This window comes from Zonotrichia albicollis, chromosome 1 (genome assembly GCF_047830755.1).
Source record: "Zonotrichia albicollis isolate bZonAlb1 chromosome 1, bZonAlb1.hap1, whole genome shotgun sequence".
Classification (NCBI taxonomy): domain Eukaryota; kingdom Metazoa; phylum Chordata; class Aves; order Passeriformes; family Passerellidae; genus Zonotrichia; species Zonotrichia albicollis.
Genome location: NC_133819.1, coordinates 14,772,208 through 14,794,877, shown reverse-complemented (window position 1 = coordinate 14,794,877; position 22,670 = coordinate 14,772,208). Strand labels below are relative to the sequence as shown.

Below are 22,670 nucleotides of genomic sequence, written 5' to 3'. Positions count from 1 at the left end.
ATCAAAACATGACTGCTGGGAAGTGGGCTGACATGACCATGCAATGTGTATCTCTCCCTAGACCCATGTTTTGATAACACAACCAAGACAAAAATTACCTAAGGAGCTTATGCTACTGGAAATAGAGACTTAGTGTCTAGTTGAAAATCAAAACATGTATCTCCACTGGTCTCACAAAGACTGAAAACTTGATAGACATAAGCACCTGATGGCCAACTTGTGATACCTGAAGCACCACAAATAAACAGAAGAAATGAGATGAAAGAAGGTATGGGCAATTTTTAAAAAGTAAATTAAAAGTCAAGCATTCCAAAGATGCAACCATGTGGTGAAGTGATGGTACAGATGTATGAGCAAGAGTCAGAGGGATTGCTTGCAGATGGGGAGGAAGAAAGAACTCTTGCAATCCTTCCATGAAAAGAAGAACTACAACAATGAGAAAACAATTACCAGGAGATGGAACTACAACAATGAGAAAACTATTACCACCAGCACAAGGAGAATCACTACTCAAAAAAGCAATCAGCTCACCCAGACTAAAACCAGTCTTATCCAGCAGAAGGACAGTCAGGGGTAAATTAAGAGACCATCACCAGAGACACCAAAGGGACAGGCATAAACATTACTTCTGTTTGCCTGTTCCTGCCATTCACCTGAGGCAAGAAAATTTGGCTATTTAAATGCTTGTGGATGTCACAGCTGCTGCGAAGGCCAGCGCCAAAGGAAATGAAAGGTTTTCATTTCCCTTTCTCACCTGTTCCTCTTACTACCTTTCCAGAGGTAGCCTTCTGTGACAGGCTTCCAGCAATCAAAATTTTGAGCAGTTCACAATTCAATTTTAAAACTAAACTCTGGTTTTATAGCTTAGACATATATATATAGGATAAATAGAGACACTATATATAGTTGTCACAAGAGAAAATCCACCAAAAAAAGTGTATATATATTTGAAAAGGGAATATAGAAGTGAAATATGCAGAAGATTTTTTGATAAATATTTGCTTTCTCTTTCCATCAGGAAGCTGGTTAACCTCAGTACTGTTTGGACACAAGAACACTATTTTAAGCATATCTAAATAGTAATATCCATCTCCCAACTATTTCTTTGCTTTATCTGAACCACTGCAGTTCAGATAAACACACTTCACGATCAGACTTTCCCTAGTAACTGGCTGCACAGAATAAATTGGCACCTCAAATATTAGTCCAAATCATCTTTTAACATAAATAACTTCACAGTAAGCTTCAACTATCTCAAGCAAGGTCAGCAGCAAAGCTTTACCAAAAGGCTCTGCAAAAACAGAACTTTTACATAATGAAAAAACTCCATTGATATACCTAAATATGTTCATGGTCTGAATGGAATCTAGTCAAAAGTAGCAGTATCTGTTATGGGGTTGTTTTTACAGGCATTTTTTTACAAGTTGCTACTCTTCCACACAGTTACACACACATTCCTGTACACAAAAGCAACTCAAGAGTGAAACTGTTGACCACTTCATAGCAAGACACATAACCAAAAAGACAAAGGAAGACACTCCTTGATGCCTCAAAACCAAGAGATACCAAATCCCACAGCAAAAGACCATTCAAATGCATTACAATCTCATTGCTTTTGATCTCAGAAGGAACTACCTCATGATCTGCATGGCTCTGGGAATCCCCTTTATTAATGCTTGCATCTCGGGCCCACCGCGGAGGCTTCCAGGTTCGCTCCTGTGATCCTCTGTTGTAGTAATAACAGCGTCCTGTCGTATCTTTATGGGTTTCCCATTCCCCATTTATTTGGATTGGAGCACTTGTAGGTAGAGGTGGAAGTGCAGACTGAGATATTTTCAGTTCTTGTAAGTTAGCATAAACAGGTGAATCAGGCCTCCCTTGGCTTGGTGGAGTAGTTGGCTATTGAGAGAAGAAATGCACTGTTAACGAGCAAATGAATTTTTGAATGCTCCCTTACAAATCAGAATGCAGTAGTAAAACAAACCAACAAACTCCTTCTTTTGTTGTTAAATACAAAAGCACAAAGGACAGCCATAAAATGCTGGGGTATAAGAACATTAGATTCTTAATTCTAAGGTAGATATCACAAGCTATATTATTTAATACTGAACCAATTTTTCAGCATTCCTCCTGATGACAGCTGATAATTATGTCTTACAGTGGATATGAAATACACTGGAATCATCATCAAAAAATTATATGCTTGCCATGCCTTGCTGAAAAACTTCAGCTTTACAGTTCAATTATTGCTCAGAAACTGTAAGTAATGTGATCTTGTTGAAGACAATACATAGCATTTCTGAGATGCCACACGTTAGGCAAAGATTGTTCCCCAACCTTTCCACCTCACTGTTGATACAGCGATGGTGAATGTAAAGCAGCACTTTTGCATTCTCAGCAAGGTCTAAACAAGCAGCTCAATCAGAAAGATGAGCGCAATGTTGTGATAAGTAATTGACTAAGAAATTCTGAGAAACACCTGGACAGTTTGCCTGTATGCCTTTTCAAACATGCTTATTTGAAAATATTTTAGGCAACATCACCAAGTATTTCAATTACCCCTTTCTTCTTGTAGAAACTAAGTGGATATTCTTATCTACCTTATTTTGTTCACATACACGCACAAAAGTAGAACAACAAATACTCATAAGAAAACAAAACACTAATGACAATTGCTTATTAATAAATAGTTTGCTAATGTGACAGACAGCAGAAATTATGGTTTGAAGACCAAAGAACTTAATGAAACCACAAGTACTTCCAAATGAGCCCCTACAGTGTTTAGAAGAGAAATAAAGCCTCAGATGTTCAATTTTTAAAGCCTAATACAAATACACCATGCAGAGTGTAAGAGCATGTGTTTTCACAAGAACTGTGATTATGAGATTGTGAAAGCAGCTAGTTATTAAACCAAATTAAAGAGTTTCCTAGTAATGCACCGCCATTTTTGTATTTTGAGGCATAATATTAGGTATTCTAAAGGAAAAACTATACAATTTATACCATCCCCTTGGTTTTAATTGAGCAGCTTTGCTGTAGGCAAGTCCTTGTGCCTCCTGCTGCTGCTACATTACATAAAAGACCTTTTATAATGTACTTTTAAACATTAAAATCATAAGATGCTAATCTAGGCCACATCTAATCATAAATTATCAGGGTTTGCTCAGGCAAGACAGCGTATCATACCACACAATCAGATATAAACTAATTGCACCATAGGTAGAACCAAATATGGGCAATATCCACAACCAAAGGGGGAAACAGCTAGAGAGGAACTTAATGAGATTATAACGGGCATGGACTTGTTGTGCATGCCTTTAAAAGAGACAACACAGCTTGCCAGATATAGCAAGTACAGTACATCTCAGGCAAACCACAAGTGAAATGCTGAAAACAAAAAAATTGCAGCACTGGCAAAATCTGAAAGCCAAAACCAATCAGTATCCTCCTATACCTGATTCAAAGGAAAAAATCTGTTACAAAACTTGATAAACAGTAAAAGGTTATTTTTCTACTATCCAAGTCACACATGTTGACTTTTTTTTTGTTTTGTTTTATTTGGTTTGGGGTTTTTTTGTGAGGAGGGTAGAACAGCTACCTTTGGTAGAGTTGATCTTGAGAGCCTTAAGAGTATAAACGACACTACTGTGAATGAAGACCACCCTAATATCTTCAGGGATGATGAACCAATTCCCTGGGATGTTGGGGCAGCAATCTTGACGCCTCCTCATTCCAGAGCATAATTTCTGCCTCGGTGTCCAAGAGCCTTCAGAGCTGCACCTCCCATGTAACCCACAGGGTTTGTCATTGAAATGACACCACAGAACGCACAAACCTCCAGCTCCTTCCTCTCTTTTAAGGAAGTGGCAAAAGTGGCGCCACCAAGCACCCTGGCTGCTGCCAAGGGGGGCTGGTGGCTTCCACAACCCTCGCCTCCTCCTGAAATTCCTCTTCCACACAAAGCAGTAAGGCAGCTCCTCTGTCTGGCCCACATTTAACAGCCACTATTTTGTTTTAATTAAGACAGCTAAGTGCCATCACTAAAGGAACAGTTGTGTGTATTAATAAAAATGTTTTCCAAATAGCCTGAAACGCAGAATGCTTGGTATATTTTTGCATAGGAGTATTTTCTCAAGCAACAGGAATATGGCTCAGAGGCTTCACATGGAGGTTTGCAACCACTCCAGCATTATAACCAGCACAACTCCAGATGAAACTGCAGGACATGGATGTGCTCAGCCAATACTGGGAGCTCACAGCCCAAGTACTGCCACCTAACTCAGGCAGCACACAAGGTAAGTTTAAAACATAATAATATGAAAGTGTAAATGAGGGATTTTCTTCTGAATACTTAGTGCTTCCAAACTCAAGATAGCAATTTCTGGTTTTCAAGGAGAAGACAACTTTTCTCCTCAGCAACAAACAAGACAACTAGCTGTCCTGCCCAGCCAGCCCTCCAGCTACTTTCATTCCCTGCTGTTTTCTCTTCTGACAGATTTTTCAGAGAGAACAGCAAGATTTTTGAAAGACATCTGAAAACTACTGTTTTCAGTGAAGCATTAAGAAAAAGCAAAGTCACCAATCTGACTGTAACATGCAGCTTAGCTCATAAGTACGTCTTTGAGGGATATGACTCTGTTATCAGGATCTATTTTTAATAACCTTGCAGCACACAAGGAAACTTCCTCATACCCTGAGCCACATGATGAGGTATGTTGTTTTGTCTAGGATTTTGTTCAGTTCAACAGCACTCAACCTTAACAAGGCTAATTTTGTCAATATTTTATTTTTTGATAAATAAAGCAGCTTTTAGCAAGTTCAAAGTTTCGTGAAATTAACATCAGTGTATGTTCTATGCCAGCGTTGGCAGGAAAGTCAATCCCCCCCAGGCTGGGGAGTCCCACACAAGCAGGTCACAGCGCATGGCCCTGTAGGGCTCCAGGTACTGCACCACCTCCTCCTTTACTTCCAAATGATCATTTTGTGGGTTTACAACTGAGTTTTGCAAAAAACTTGAATAATTTTAAGCCAAAAAGTAGATTAATTTAACTTTCACTAATCAAAATCATTACTTACTGACAATATATTAATATGATTAGACAAAGCATTACCTAGACCAAAACAGCTCCTGATCACTTCCATGGGTGTATGCCCAAAACCATACACAGTTAAGGGACATTTAAATATATGCTAAACACTAAGCAGGACTTCCAGTGAGAACTTCCCTCCCTGAGGCCTTTTTTTTTTTGCACTATCAAACTCTGACTGCTCATAAACACGGAATTAAACCTTCCCAAAGAGACTCCTTGTCTTCTCACTATCAGAATTGCAAGAACACGTCCTTCAACGTGCCCATGCATGCACGCACTAAACGCCTTCTACTCCAAACATTTCAACATTCATTTGCTATTTGATATGGATTTCAGACTTCTTCATGTTGCTTTCTCCTGCTAAGAACAGTGAAGGATTCTTGCTGGAAAAGTGATGTAGGAAAATTAGCAAACAGAAATACTTCTATGACACTACAACATGAATTAAAATTGTACAGTCCATTAAGCACACTGGCAACTTCAAGAACATAAGGGCCTCTCCCAGAGCCCAGTAATGCTCTGTAGAATACTGTAAAAATCTGCCACCTTTAACCTCAGTCTCTCCAAAATGTCTGCTCACACTAAATTGTTGTAATTGATAAGGAAGAGAGTTTCATGCAAGCAGGACCAAGTTTCCTTTCCAAGGATCAACACACAACATTCTTCAAACAGAGACTGCACACACTGCACTTTCAGAACACAGTTTTTATACTGGCACAGTAGGAAGCAGATATGGGCCTTTAAAAAAAAAACAACCTGTTAATCATTCATGAATGAACAGTCAACATTTTTAACAAAGGCCACAGATATGCTATCAGGCCTCTGGAAACCTGAACTCAGTGCAGTGGAAAGCAAACGTACACATTTCAGTAATGAAAGTACCTTGTGAAGTGGCAGAGTATGCCAGCAACAAAAAGCCAGAAAACAAAGTTCGCTTGCAACTGGTAATTACCTTTTTTCCTTTTATAGAACTTAAATTCAAGACAAAAACTTGTAGAACATAACAACTGCTCAAAGAATGACTGCAATGCTAGCCTGCAAAACATGACCTACCACACATTAAATTGCTTTCACTATGGTGCCTCTGTTAGCAATGAACATGAATGTAAAAGCTTTCATTTCAGTAGCAGTATTCAGACTGCTGTAAGTAGCTGCTAAAAATTAAGAACCTTAAAAAAAAAGGCATATCTCAATACTCCTGATGAAGTTACAAACAACAGATTATCCTTACCCATGCAAAAAAAGGAGTATTATATTGAAGGAAAGTAAGGGAATACAGTCTCTGCAGCAGCAAGCTGAAGAAAGGAGAACAGGCAAACCCCAAAGCATCCTGAGACTGGGAATGAAGCATCCCAGTTCCCTCAACAACTGAACTTCTTGCCAAGGAATTCCCACTGTCCTTTTAGGAAGGCCTGGGACTTCAATACCAGCTTTATTCAAACAGGAAGAATACAAAAGAAATCTCAAAAACTCTACAGTTTCATGTTCATAAAGTGACAGCTTCAACTGGAATAATTAGCTCATCTTTTCCTTCCTGTTTCTGATTTTGGTTTATATTTTTACAAACATGATCCAGACTCTGTCTTCTTTCTAACAGATACAGGCATATTTACAATTTATATCCAAAAACACACAGAGGAGATTTTTCAGTGAGTCCTCTACTACCTCAGAGGTGAACAGAGCAAGATAATTTAACAAGCCAAATTAAAATGGGAACTGAAACAACTTTTTACACTCTAGCCTTCTCAAACATAGGCTGAATAATTCACACTGTAAGTCTAAGGAACATATAAAACAATGAGAGTAAATATTATAAGCCTGTTAACAGCTGATTATAAATTTCAGACAAGCTATACTAGTGCAAATATTATTTAAGTGCATTGAAGTTCTTGTGTTTAGTTGATCTGCCATTATAAATTGGTAAGGAAAAAATGACAATGCAATACAGAAATAAAAATGACAAAGCAATACAGAAATAAAATCAACTCTCAAATATATCTGCCTAATAAAGGCCCTTCAACAGTTAAAAGTGTCCCATTTAAAAATTAAGCAGATAGATTCAAAATAATTTTTAATGACTAGTCATAACTTCCTATTAGACTGGAAACAGTTAAATTAAGCATGATTCACCTCTGCTAATTTTATCTTTCAGGAAATTCTGTATTTTACTTACACTGAACTACAGGCTGATATTACTTCTTTCTATTATTGGAGATAGTTGCATACAATTAATTTTATTATACATACTTCTATTAATATTTTGCTTAATAAAATCAGATTATGAAACAGTCTTAGGACACTGGGGTTGCCTGAATATGCTTGTGTTATTTCAGCCATGTAAATTCCCTTCTGTTTCAGCTCTCCTAAAACAAAAAATTCCTATTGTTGATGAAAATATAAATCTTTATCTAGTGCTACTGTAATCTATCAATATCTAGGTGCATAGCAAAAAGCCCCTCAAACTAAATACATTTCCTTCCCTTTGTAGCCCAAAAGAGGTAACTTAAATTATTTCCATACTCATCAAGATAATGATTCATTTAATTGTATTGCAAAATCCTGCAGTACAGAAAGCGAAAGGTGGCTCCTTCTGCCACACTGCCAAGCACTCAGGAACAGGAATGGAAACTGGCTGCAGCAGCAGGACACAGCCTGGGACAGGAGGGAGCACTTGGCTGGCTCTTGGAGTACCACAGACCACTCCCAGATCATCCATCACAAGTGACTTATCAAAGAAAATTGATGGAAAACCATTTTTTCCCGTATACACTGCAAACTTCCCATTCACGTCCCTGCAGTTGCTCAGTGCATGAGCAAACTATGACATATGCACGTAGGAAGTTTACAGCAATAAAAGAAAGTATACTGAAGGACAGCAACAGTGATGTCAAATATTTTAAAAAACGGAAATAAGATCTTACAATGGGATCCTTTGTCAAACATGCACAAAGATGACAGTGTTTACCGTACTTGTACTTTGCCACTTGCACAATCTAGCTTCTCCCTTCCATAAAAAAGCTTTTGTCCAAGGACATAGACAAAGCTGCTTTTCCTATAGCAGAAAATTTCAATACCATATGAAACACTTTACGTCATACATGCTTACACAGCAAGGTTACCCCAGTTAGGAAAGACGAGCCAAATTTGACAATGTTCAAACGTCAGAGAGTAAATTTCCTTCACTCCTTTTCCCCCTGTTCATCAGATTAAATGATGATAACTTTATTATGTGTGTTGAAAGTACCTGTAACCTAATTCAGAAATTTAGCCCACATCTTGAACAACCTCAATATGCCATACAGAAGGAGATTTACACATTTATTTTTCCACTTTTAGGGAAGTTAAGTTTCAAGTTCTTTCTGCATTTTAGCTCAATTGCTGTCAGTTCTTGAGCTCTGTGAAGCCCAGAGTACATCTGAATGCAGATTTGTGAACAATAAAGTAGTTGGGAATCATTTGTGATCTCTCTCAAAGATACAAACTAAAATAGTACACTAAGAAAGCACAAGAAAAGCCTAGCTTGCTTTCTCCAGTGGAAAATTATCCTGTAATAGGCCAATAGGTACTGTTTTCAGATGGCAAGTATCACAAGAACACAACAAGCACTTCAGTTGTTTTAGAGCTCTTACAGCAGAATAATCTCTTGAAGTTTCAGAAATAGTAGAGACTCCTCACTTATCAAAGCATTTACTGTTTTAACTGGTTTAACGTATAGCTGTACATCTCATTTGCCTCACAGAGGTGAAACTGTTCTTAAAGGCAGATTATAAAGATCTTCATGGAACACTTCTATGTTGTATCCATTACAGAAACACAGCACATCTAAGAAGTGCTCCTATGAAATATTATTGTGGAATAGTGTAGAATGGTGTCATTTGAACTCATAATAGCCTAAAGGTCATGCAAAAGTTTCCATTACAGTCACTTCAAACTGAATAGCAATTTTTTTCTACACGTAAATTTTCAAAAGTACAAATCCCATAGCCTTTAAGTGTACTATTGAGGGTCCAGTGCTTACACAAAGCAGTGTAAAGCCAGGAACCCATGAAACTGCAGATGGGAAAGTAAACACCACCTCTGATAAAATTCCCAAGTTACTGAAGTTGTACTGAGCAAGTCAAAAACCTAAAAGATAACTTGAGAACCACTTGAATGAACAAAATGAAGTCTAAATACTACCACACAAGTCACCAAAACCCCATCATTCAGTAGAGCAAAAACTGTAATATTCTCCTATTAGAAAGAGAAGGGAAAGCCCAGAACAATTAAGAAACTCTATATGTGTATTATAATGGTTCACTTTTACAATAGATAGTTGGGGATTCTTAAAAAAATAGGGAAAATAACTATTTGCAAGAGATAGTTCCAAAACAGAACAGTCATCAAATATGTGTTCTGTTAGAAAGGGTACTTCATTCCAAACACTTGACAAGAAAATGCAGAACTCCCACTCAGTTTACAGCTGCTGTCCTTTTACTCTGCTGCAAAAGCAGATTTCACTTGTGTGAAACTGCTTCACCAAATGTTGCTCGTGGCAGCAAATCCAGCAAGCATTTGTTATGGTAGTGTTTCTTTGTTAGGTGTTAGAATAATTTCAAAATATCTTCTTGAGCTTATGAACATCAACACTTAGAAGTTTTTAATAACATGTGCAGCTGCAGAATATCACCAGTATTCAAACATATGAGCAAAGCTGATGTATAAGCACACTTACTGGGATACTGGAAATATTTTATGGGATTAATTAAGGTGGCAAACCCCAGTGAAGAACACAGTTAACTGGCCTAGGAAGCAAAGTATCAAATCAAATACTAGAAGGGCATCTGTTCGTTTTCCTCACTACTATATTAACAGTAATAGATTCTGTTGGGTAGGCTCCAGTCACTTTTTACCCTGTACCCTCCACATCTTCCTCTCCAAGCATTCCCTGAGTTTATTACCTACAATTACCATTCACAAGCAGCTACACCTCTCATGTGCCCCAAAACTCCAGAGAGCGATTTCCTTGATTACACTGCCCACTCAGGAATAAACCTCAGAAACAGCTGAGGTAGCTGTAGCTATTCACGTTGACTTCCACAGACATTGTATTAAAATCTTGGGAAACAAGTTTCAACAGTGCTCAATTTATACAGAGGAACACCTGAAAAAGCATATTCTAGGGATCATGACTGCCTAAACAATTTCAAAACACATGATTTGAAGAGCTACATTTTACATACTGTCTAACTCTATACCATTACAAACCAAAACACAAATTATGCACCCAAAGTCTAGAGAAACTATTGTAAAATCTATTCATCGAGTAATGTATTCATACTCTAACATAAAACAAACTTGGATTAGGGAAATAATAACCTCAGAATGTTCTTAAGTCTGTACACACAAGAGCTATCATTTCTAACACAACAGAATGTATACTATTAAAAAAAAAAACAAAATAATTTTTTTTCACTTTTTCCTTTTGAAAAAATTGGTCTGCTAATCTTAGAAGAAAGGGAAGCCAAGAGAAAAGTAACTTGTCAAAGTAACTTTAAATGAGTTAGTTACCCTAACTACCCATGCACACAAGCAAAGAATTTCCTTCGTGAGAAAGACAGAACCACACTGACACTTCTGCTTGTACAGAAGCTCAGCAAATACTTTTGCTAATTCAGTTCAGGTGACCAAATCAATAAAGCACAGAGTCAGGCAACAACTCAAAGTTTAGAAAACAAGAAAAACCACAAATTTATTTGTTTCAGAAAATCAAAGATTAATGACACATTTTCAAGACCCAGCTATGCTGGTCTACCTGCCACCAGCTACCAGAAGGAGCAACCCCATCTGCCTTGCCCTCTGCACCCCTGATGCTGATGTGGCCCTGCAGCAAAGCGATGGAAAAAACCAGAATGACAATAAACTAACCCTGTTGAGACTTTTAAAACAAAACAAACGAAACTCCACAAACAAACAAAAGGCTCTCCCATATTTAGACTCCTTGGGTGTTTGCAGGTCACTGCAAGGTCAGCCAGAGACACCTCTGAAGTGTCTGACTAAGGTGACAGGAGAGCAGGACCTCCTCCTTCACAACCTCTGTGTTAGCTCTTAAGGAGGTTTAGCTGCTTAATTAAATTCCAAAGGTGGCTGAGAGAAGGAATTATCTTCAAGTATCTAAAACAGAATCAGTTATAGAAACAACAATAAGTAAAGAACTGTCTAGTTCTCCCAGGTACCAGTAAAAAAATGGCTCGATTGAAGTGGGGCAAAAAACTTACTTACATACAGAGCAAACAAGGAATTAAATTTTGCAACAGCCTGATCAGCAAAATAAGGAACTTTCCTTGAAAGCTTAAGTGCAGTTTAGTCCACAACCTTCAATAGCACTTGTGGTGCTCCTGCTTCTGTCCCTATGCAGCAAGAAAGAACCACAGTGGGGTTGTTCTCTATTTTCCTTACTCCCACAAGGCTTTGTAAACAAGGCTACATTACAAATCTCTAACCCTCATCCTGAAAAGCAGCACATTCACATCTGAAGTCTGAAACAAATGAAGAAGCTATTAAAAGTATATAGTAAAAAGCTGATTTATTGTACAAGTATGCACAATGAAATGCTGGGTTTAAGGCCTTGTTTTCTCTTAAGGAAAACCAGCAGCCTGTAAGAAAGAGCAATACAGGATCAAGGTGATCAGAGCATTCAAAAAATTAAGCTGAAGAGACCTCGTACCACCAAAGAAGGAAAGAAGTACCCCAAGTAGCTCAGGCAGAGAATAACAAATATTTTAAGCTGACTGAAGACAGCTCTTCCTGCCGCCTCACAGTACAGAACTCAGCAGCTGGATGAAAGCTAAGAGTGAAAAGTGAAAGATATTTTGTTTACTAGCTGAAATCCCACACTTGGAATGAAAAAACTGAATTCTGAAGAACATGGTTTTTGTCAGCATTTTGAGAAATACTGTTTTAAACATCAAACATTAGATCTAACACATTTAATACTTTACTGAAGTATAAAATAAAACATTTTCCTCACAGCATCTTGAAAAATTAAAAAATATTACTAATATTAATTTTTAGTAAGAAAACCTGGGTCATGAATTTTGGGAATATCTTAAATCAGTTTAAGCCAGGGAAGATGCTATATTTTCCTCTCCTCTGCAAACCACCAGGGTATCTTAATACTCAAAATAAGTCAAAACCCAGAAAGTGTCATAAAATCATACCAGTAAGGAAAGAGGACATTTTCTCTCCCCTCCCTCTGCACACTTTCCCAAAAAAGAAAAAGTTAAGGACAATTTTCTTCAACCTGTAGCAAAACTAGCAGGGACAAAACAAGAGGCGACCCCTGGATCTAGTCATCCTTCCAATTTCAGACATTCCCACAAATGTGAGTAATGAGTTATGGACAATCAAGTTTTTCAGATTTCAGAAAAAAAATAGGGACATAACCTCATTTTCAGTTCACTGAGGTGGTTAACCCCCAAAAATTACTAAGATGCAAAACAAACCAGAAAAGAAAATACACAGTGCTCTACTTTGTGGGATTAATAGGCATTTTTTTCAGAACAAGGAAGTTCAAGAATGGACAAACCTACCTCCATGTCCAGAGATGATCAAAAAGGCAGTAAAATCATCTCTACACTAAAAAGCTGTCCAGCACAGAATTTAAGTCACCCAAGGCAATACCTGAAATGTACCAACAAGTGGGAATATTTGGGCTTCAACCGTACTTCTCCCCTGACTGTGAATTATCAACTTCACCATCCTCAGAACTGCAGCTGTGAAGTCAATTCCCAGGTACAACTTGCAAAAACAGCCCTAAAATGTTATGAGCTGGCAAACCACACATGTTTAATCAGGAGTAGCTTTACTGGACCTGTGGCCATTTCCCCCTGGTTCGCTTTCACAGCTGCAGTGCTGACAGGAAACTTAAAGTCATTTTTCTTCCCTGAGAAGTTGCAAATACACAAGTGATGAAGCAAGCTGAATTTTGTAATACGAGACAGAGGTCCTGCAAACTAAATGAACTGGGCTTTGGGGCTTTTGCTTAACTTCTTTATGGAGGAAATGCAGTGCAACCTAAAATCCAGTATTCATCCTTTCAGAAGCAGTTAATTGTAATTTTCACAGTACAAACATAACATCTACATGGCCATGAGGATAAAAGAAATTCAGTTGATTTTATGCTACAGTAATCAAGAAAGAGCCACAAAATAGCATCAATGCATAGTGCCTATAGTATGTCTGTTCTATCTTACATAAAACAATTGGTGAAAAGACTAAAGCAGCATGTCACAGAGTCTAGAAACTTGTTTTAAAAAGGAGGGGAGAAAAAGAGTGTATTCCACAATACTCAGAAATAATAATGAATGGGCATATCAACAATTCCCCCAGAAGCTCAGCACAGCTATCCACCCTCCAAAGCCAAAAGTAAATCTGAGTATCTCTCCTCTTCCAACAATACTCCTTGTTTCACACAGAAAATTACTGCATTATGTCCATTGGTAGGTGTTGCAAAAAGGTGTCAGAACGTGTTCCAATGGTCCCTTATGTTCTACATGGACTGCTGAGCAATCAAAAGGCTTGGTACTATCTATGCAAGATAAAATGCTGTGTTCACTGTAGATGCCAACTGTGTAAGTAACAGGACACACACACAAAAGTCTTACTCTAGTTTTCTCTGTGTATTTCATTCACTCAGACAAGTATGAACATCTACTGCAATCAAATGTTTAACAGAAATCCCCCTGCTTGTTTGCAGGTCCATCTCCAACAAAGTTTGAGGTTGAAAGGCCTCTTATGAAGACCTGAAACAGAGGCACGGCCTGCCAGAAAGGAGGAGGAGGTGTACAAGGGAAGGGAGTTGAGGATTTTGATATCTGAAGTAGACTCCATCTCCCAAAGCCTCCCAAAGTCATACCAATCCAGAGAGGGTCTGCTAAAGATGTACTAATCATAAATACTGCATCTGGTCTTCCCAGGGCTGGCACTGCATTCAAAGTAGAGCCATTCTGACCATGAGCAGCACTGCTGGATTAAGATCATAAAAACCTTTTTTGAGTTCTGGGCTCCAGGAATGAGATAAGGGTCTCAGAACTAAGAGAAATGAATGAGAGCAGCCGTAAGTGAACCAGACCCTGCAATAAAAATAGGAAGCAGAGTTCTTTGTCACATCCCTGCCCACCATGCAGACTGCCTGGGCTCACTGTCTGCTACCACACTGGGGAATGGGGAAACACACTGACCCCCCCCCCTCGCTTCTCCCGTGATTGTAAGACAAATTCACAACTTACTAAAAGTAAAATAAACTGACATAATTGAATTCCCTCTGCTGTCCAACACCATTTTTCACTGCTGACAAGAAAAAACTGAAAATCATCCAAGCCCTAGGTATCAGAGATTCATTGCAATTTATCAGTAAAATGAAGGACTTATTAAACTGCCCTACAAAAACCCTGCCTCTAAACAAAAGACAGAGAGGAAAAAGAAAACAGTCAGATTCAGATATCTGGCACTAACCCTCTCTGAAAGAGGCCACACTAACACATACATTCACTGATTTCTCCAGACTGCAAAGCATGTTCCAAAATACTGGGGAGTGAGACATAATCTAAATTAATTTTTAAAACACTAAATAATTTCTGTGATTTTTTTTCACTGAAGCAGGATTTACAAAGTCTTCTGACAAGTGTAAAACCGTGACTAAATTTAGAGAGTGTGTTTAAATGGACTAAAACCACACAGATGCTTTTGTTGCAAGGAATCTATTTTGTAAAATAACATAATTTTAAATTCTAATGTAAAAGCTTTCATGTAAGAAGAGTTGTGTTGCAAAAGACACAAATAAATTACCCGCACACAGTACACAGGAATGTGTAATGGCACTGTTGTTATACAGCGTGAGGGAGTTCTGAAAACCTTGTCAAACTTCATTAAGAGGAATGTTATGCCTATTCAAAATTACTAAAACATTCCAGGCTTTTTTGACTGTCCTTTGCAATAAAGCAAACCTATTAGCAGTACATTGTAGCTGAGATGGCAAGAATTTGCTAATGGTTTCATGCTGATTAAGCAGCAGGCAGTGAGCGGTGCCCTGTTCCCCCAGCTCTCCCCCGTGCTGCTGAATTCCAACTCCAAGCTCAGCATTCAGGGGATCAGCTGGAGCCACCATCCTTTGGAGAACGTTCTCATTGAAACTGCAAGTGTCACAAAGTATGGCAGCACTGTCTGCCAAGCTGTCAGAGGAAGAAATGCTTTAAAGGACATGTATGCTTGCTCGAGTACATAGCAATGTTCTGCACATGAAGCTGTTCTTGAAAGCTAGTGTTCATCTGCAGAAAACACAGGTGGAATGGAAGCTGAACTTTCTGGGAGTCTCAAGAGAAAAATTAATTAATAATTAATGTATTTTGAATTACTGGATACACTAATACTTTGCTGTTGATTTCTGTGTTGTTTTCCAGCGAGATTTCCATTGAGCTCATACAAAAAGGTGAATTACGCAAGTGCAGGCATTGTAGGAGCTCTGGATTCCAGGTCCCACGAGGGGCTGTAGAGTAACAGTGCTGAAAGCTGATCAGCCCACTGCCCAGAGAGCCTTCTGCAACCCTGCTGGCAGTGCCACAGCTTATCCTGCTGCATGACTGTTCAGATTTTGCTGTTCAGCCAGATTTAGTACAACAGCTATATTAAAGATAAAAAGCTTATTGGGAAAATTTAAGTGCCTGAATAGGCTTTAGGCTAACATTGCTCCAAATGCTTTTGTCTTCACAAGAGCAGTAATTGAGTATGGAGGGTGATTAGCTCTATCTCCTAAATAACACTTACTGGAAGCGTTAGCTGTGCATTTCTGATTGCCACCGAAATGGGGATTAGAGGACAGGCAAACTATCTGGCACAGCAACAGCACAGCAATCATAACAAAACATCCAGTGAAGCCTCAAGATGAGCCTTGCAGCCATAAATCCCCTCAGAGGAACGCAGAGAGATGTTAAACTGCTAAACTCTGCTAAGAACACACACTTTCCATTTTAGCACTTGGATTCATCTATTTTGAGCAGAAGCTGAAGGTTTATGGCCCCTTTTGCCACGGCACTGCAGAGCTGTGGGCCATACTGCCTGGCATACCATAGTATGGTAGGCTGGTAGCTGCAAGAAGTTACAAGTATCGGTTTTTTTAAGTCACTTGTCATAAACCATGTCTTTATTGATATGATTAGCATAATGCATTAATATGAGAAGATCATTCAACATGAAGAAGATCCAGACCAAGAAGCTGTTTGATGTGGTTTTGATGGCTTTTCATAGGCTTCTTTCTCCACATAAGCCTTCCTTCAATAAAGACTAAAGCTTAGAGATTACACAAAAAGCATTTTCCCCACACTATTCAAATTTTTTAATATATTTAACCAATTTCAGCTAACAAGTAATCTTTTAAATTAAAATTAAGCATCCTTCTCCCACTTACTCATTTATCCCATTATTAAAATAGATAATCTAAAATTTGATTATTTTAAAAATCTAAATTCATTTTCACCTGGCAGATTTCAAAGAACGGTCACCATATAAGGCTTTCTTGTCTTGAAAACCCATTAGTCCCTGTATTAGATTTTCCTTTATTAAATCTGTATTCAGATCCAGTATCCTCTCACATGTTTACTGTGTAACACTGAATATAATTAGTGGGTTCTGTGACAGACAGCAAGACTTTTTTTACAACGTGCAAGACAAAGTCACTGTATAAGGACTTAGAGAGGAGATTACAATTTCATTTTCAAAGGAGTTTGGTATTTTAGGACACTGCATTTCTTTGGAATCCTCCCTGTCTCCCAGTATATTAGAATGGGACATTCACCAGCCTGTCTGAATCAAACAAACCTTAAGGCAAAAAGCAATAGGTGGGAAAAATACTTAACATTGAAATGAATATATTTTTTGCTTTTCCAGTAGTTTGCATGTGTTTTGTGTTTAAAACTCCTCTGACCAGGAAAAATACCTCTGATTTTGGCAGTTATGGAAATGAAGTTCACAGCTCCACTAGAGAAGTATTTTAAAATTAAATTCCCATTATAAGTTGGGCTCCTAACGGGCTCTTTATATATTGTCACCTCCACTATACATAAGTATTCGGCTGTTTAGTTTGCATGTTGAAATTTCTAAATAAACCACAAAAATCCCACATATATTGGCATCTGTCACTTATTCTGGAGGGGAGAGAGATATAAAGAATCAAGACAAAATGTCACAAGGGCTTCTAAATTCCCAAGACACTGCCTCTATTCTCAAGACAATGTACGTGCTACAGCACACAAGCAAAACTCTGAGGTTTTGTTAGGGCTGCTTGAACCCCCTCAATCTCATGTATTTTAATGACTTAGGACAAAGAACGCCTCCTATTACATCACGTATAACATTTCTTTCTGGTAATGAAGGATAACTGAAAGCCAAGTCTCATGCCAGAGAAGACAAAGAGAACATTAGGTCAAGACTTCAGTTTGAAATTTTGCCTTAAAAGACACAATAGGATGAGCAAAATAAGTGGTATCAGTTAGCATATTTATATATTTATATGAGGTGTTTCAAATTTTGAGCAGAGCAGGAATATTGCCCTTGATAGCTGTTTAACACCACACAAAAAGAAGCCTACATAATTGTGTACATGTGTACATAATTGTGCCATGGTGCTTCTAATATATTTTTAATTTCCAAATTTAACTGAGCTATAACAGGTTGTGATCATTCCAGTTTTAACACTGGGATTCTGTTTTGTGAAAGTATACTGAATAGCAGGAGGAACATTTTTAGGAATATATCCAACCCACTGTGCCTAACTTAAAGAAGTTAGAGATTTTTTAAGATCACTTTTGAGGGCTTTTTAAAATGCTTAAGCCAAGCACACAATTGTACAGACTTTTCTCAAAATTCCCAAAATACCCAGCAATAGACTGTATGTACTGCTTACAGCAGAATTAAACAAAGCAATAAAATTCTCATGGGAACCTCAACCAGGTTGCATCTTTTTTTCCCTCTCTACAACTACTGAAAATAGAAGTATTTGTTCTTTCACTGTATTTCTTCGTCTGTTTCTCTCTACTTGCAGACAGTTTGTTGGCACCCAGTGTAAGGACAGAAAGCATGAAACACTCAGCCATGCATTTCTGCAGTTTTTCTTCCTCTTTATTTTCCTTACACTAGCAAGAATGTCTTTCATTTCCAATAACAGCTATTTCTGCAAATCAGTATCTAGAAAAAGAAGTGTACATTTTTCACTGAATTTTGTGTTTCAACATGAAAATGTTAAATTAACTTCCACTTAAAATGCAACTTCCACTTTACTTCAATGCATATTAAACCAGCAATTTTTGTTTCAGATTTTGTTTAAGAAGATATAAAAAGACTGAGTATTTGTGGAATTTTATTTACTTTATAATTCTGAGGCTGCACTCAAGCAGATCCATCCACACCAAGGAAAATACAGAAGGCTGGCTCAGGGCTCAAATCACCATTTAACAGAATACTTTGAGAAGCAAAGCAGCAGTTTATGGATAGACAGCAATGATATAAGAGCAGGACAAGCACATACAATTCCTGAGACCATCTATGGGCACAGAATTTAAATGCAGTCCTTCAAGCTACTTTCCTCAGAAAACTGATTGCAAAGAAAGAATTTGTCAATGTAGTACCATCTCAGCACAATGTTCACTTCAATTGTTTTCATAAACAGCAACCAAAGACCTGCAGCAGCTGGAAAAAGCTGTTTTACAGCCCTCACAATGCTGTACAGGCAATCATCACTTCTTAGGTTTGGATACAATCTGCTGAGGCTTTAAAGATTTACAAAACAAGAAAAGAAGAATAAGAGTTTAGAGCTAGATTTTTAGCATAACACTCAGGATTTAGATTTTTCTGGTTTTCCATAAAAGAAAAAAAACCCACAAGCCTAAGTACAAATCTAAGCTTTGCTCCAATGATAGTTACAGTAGCAACTTATGAACTAGCAAAAAGCAAAAATGGATGCAATGCAGTTTTTACATATGTAATTAACTGAAAAGTAAGCAAAACTTAAAAATGAAATTTACACCATGGTGGACAACAACCCACAACCTTGTGAAACACCAAGACAGGTCTCTCTTGGAGACTGAAGCACGGAAAAATGGAAAAACAAAGAAAAACTATCTCAAGTCGAGCTTCCCTCACCCTATGTCTCTTCAGGCAGCGTGACCCTTCAGGCTGCTAAAGGCAAAAATGAAAGCAAGGGAAGAGAGAGGCTGGAGCTTTTACTGGGGAGGCTGCAGTGGGTGACAATGAGGAGCTCAGTGAGCAGAGGGACAGAGGGACAGAGCTGTGTGAGCACCAGGCCCCTGACAGGGCTCCTGTTCCCTGCCCAAGGCAAGGCAGCCCCAGAGCCTGGCTGTGAAAAGCTCTCCTGGAGGAAGCCCTGCAGGTCCCTGGCATAGCTGGTGGGCACCAGCAGCATGGGGGAGCACACACTGCAGCAGCAAAAGCACACAGCCTCAGGGAAGCATGAAAATGCCATTACAAGTTAAGAGTGCAGCACCCAGGAGGGATCAACACAGCAAAGTCACAGCCAGGACAAATGGACTTCTCTGGATGGCAGAAAATGACAGTACTGATGAGTACGTCTCCTGAGGTTGTTGTGAGAAAGCTTAAAGTTGGTAGTCACACTATATGAGGTGCAAATCAAGATCAAAGGGCTATCAAGAACAGAACAGCTGATCTGGTTTTTTATGTCTCACATATACAGAGAACATGGGTATATAGATATATACACACACACACGTTGTCCCTCGTGCCTCAAGCACAATGCAGGTATGCATGACAAACTTCTACTTTAGCTTTTCCAGTTGGATAAAGATACCCAAGAATTGATAAGGATAGTGCCAAGCATGTTGATAAATCTTCAGTGGTGGGGGCTGGGGGGAGGAGGGAAATACACCTGCATTCAATTTCAATAGGAAAAGCAAATCCAAGTCACTCAAGAACCTCTTTTACTGTTGCAACACTTTAATGCAGGAAGAAGCTTCATCTATAAATAGAAAATATCTAAAACACAAACAATAGTTATGTGCAACACTTTCTGTAACATTTCTGTGGTACCATGCATCGTTTCCAAACAATATCCTAGTGATCTTTCAAGCTCTCTAGAAAATAAATGAGCATGCAATATTACTAGACATGCTGAACAACCAGCTGAGAGTCCAGAAAGTTTGCTAACTGTATTTTTGTTTTTATCGGACATAACATTTTATTACAGTATTGCACAAGCACACTTGTTGCCCGAGTCCCATCACATCAGTGACAGTAAAAAGCAAGTGTGTCCTCGAGTCCTTCACATCTGCTGACTTTGCACCAGACTGTGCCTATCCAGGCTGCCATAAAGGAGCTCCTTACAGGCCAGGGACACACTCTGACAACACTGCCCAGGCCAGCACCACCACCTCCCTGCAGCACTGGAAATAAATGTTTGTAGAGCCACGTGGTGACTGGAGCAGCAAAGTGATACAGCTGAACAACAATCCACAAAGCAAAAGATGGCAACTGTGTACACTACACGTCAGCAGAAAACAGACATAAACCTCTGCTCTTCAGCACTGCATTTAAACAAAATACAGGGAAGTCACTTAAATTTAACTAGATGATCTAAAGATCATCCAGAAGCCTTAGGTAAACTATTTTAAAAGGGAATAATTAAAACGATATTATTTAAATTCAAAATGTAATATGCAATTTCAGATTTAAAATAGGAGTCCAAGTTTCTAATCATGATTTTGATTATAAGCAGGTGAAGCCAGATAATTTAACATCAAAACTCAACATAAGCAATAACCTAAATTCATTCAGACAGCTCCTCAGCTTCTACCTTTCATTTACAAAACTTATCAGATGGAAAACTAGAATGTATGAAAATATAGACTCCAAACATCTATGCCAATCTTCACAGCATCATTGTGCACAAGCTCCAAATCTCTGTCAAAAGAGTTTATGAACACTTAGGACAAACTATCAAAAGATGGAGGAAAAGTATACCAAAATTACCTCCTTTTCAAGATGAGAGAGGCCAGCAACTGCATGCTACTTAGAATACAGAAACACCAAGAAATTTGCATTCTGCATTTTCGTTCTGCACCATTTCCTACTACTGACATTCTCTATGCTTGTTTGAATGCCTCTCTGCACTAACCTAGCACTTTCATATCCACCAGAATAGAACCATAACCTACTAGAAGCCTACTGTCTTTCCCAAGAGCTAGGTCAGAAAACCTTTAAGATAGGCTAAATTCAAAATTGATACAAATATTCTAACTGTATGTTGTCCAGTTACTCACAATCACAGAATTCATTTGAAAATCCTCAGTTCTTACTGTCCTGAAAGATTGTTTTGTCCAGAAGTATTGTCCTCAGCTTTAAAACAAACTCCCCATTAAAGGCAAAACCCATTTGTCCCTATCGTTTTTAAAGCAAACATCCCTGGGAAGGCCTGTCAGAGACGTATCAGCTGCTTGGGTACTAGATATGCACAGATTTTGCTTGCTTTTTTTTTAAACACAAATGTCTACTATTCCAGAGAGCTGCCTAAAAAAAGGGGAAAAGTGTTTTGCATTTTATTCTACAGAGTCATACGTTCCCTGATGTTTTGTCACACTGCTGTGAAACAAATGATACTTTCTTTAGGATTCCACAGAATAACAGCACCTTTGTTCTATAGGAAAGCACTGCAATATTCAGCAACTGCCTAGATTGTAACCAGGTAAAGACATAGCAAAAGCAATTGTTTGTACCCAGAGTTATGTGAAAGAACAAGAGATGACCAAATATTCTCAAAACAGTCTCAAGCAGAGTTTTACCTATCACAGTCCTTCCTGTGTCTGGTGGTTCCCTACTTCAAATGACAGAAGCACTGCCAACGAGAAAGAGCAAGTCCCCAGCATCTCCAGCTGCTTTCAGCTTAGGCAGCAGTGAGACAAATTCCTTTTCCTAGGGCTGCTTTTCCACCATCCCTAAAGACTCTGTCATCACCCTGCTGAGGCTGGCACCTGGCTTGAATTCAAAAGAAAGGACAGGTGGGACAGCATGCACCAAAACTCACACATTGCACACCAGAAATTACACTTTTCTAGGTAAAAACAGAAAAATCAATTCCATATTATGACTATTATTCCTTAGGCAGCGCAGCTGGAGCTGTATTTGAGCTAGGAAGTAATTCTATCAGGATAAAAACCACAGGTTTATTCATCTAAACCAGTGCCATCAAAGCTCCACTTCATCATTTTCTGCACGAAATTAGGGTAAATAGGGGTAGTAAAAGAGTCAAAAGACTGTGTTGGCACTTGCAGAATTTTGACAGTGCACTAGATGTTTGTTTCAAGTCTGAGAGCACAACACAAAGCTGCATGTACAAGCAGATCTGTAGCTTACTGAGCTGAGCATTCCAACACCAGTATTAGAACAAGCCACTCAACTAAAACCAACTTGTCTCACAGGTGGTGATTTTCTGACACCTGCCTCACACAGATAACACTGGTGCTTGCTGTTTATTTTTTTAAGGTAGCTCAATCTGATTTGCAGCAGGGATGTGCAGAGGAG

At 38.5% G+C, this 22,670-nt stretch overlaps 1 protein-coding gene across 9 annotated transcripts in view; it reads right to left on the bottom strand.

The window, feature by feature from the left end:
• ARHGAP12 (Rho GTPase activating protein 12) overlaps positions 1–22,670 on the bottom strand; it is a 75,123-nt gene that overhangs the window by 40,952 nt on the left and 11,501 nt on the right. For 8 of the 9 annotated variants that reach the window (XM_074529303.1, XM_074529381.1, XM_026796217.2 and 5 more), the window contains one exon: positions 1,636–1,899. The exons of the other annotated variant lie outside the window; for it this stretch is intronic. In XM_074529303.1, coding sequence (XP_074385404.1) covers positions 1,636–1,899 — 264 coding nt within the window. The remainder of the gene's footprint in view (positions 1–1,635; positions 1,900–22,670) is intronic. 9 annotated transcript variants of the gene reach the window in all.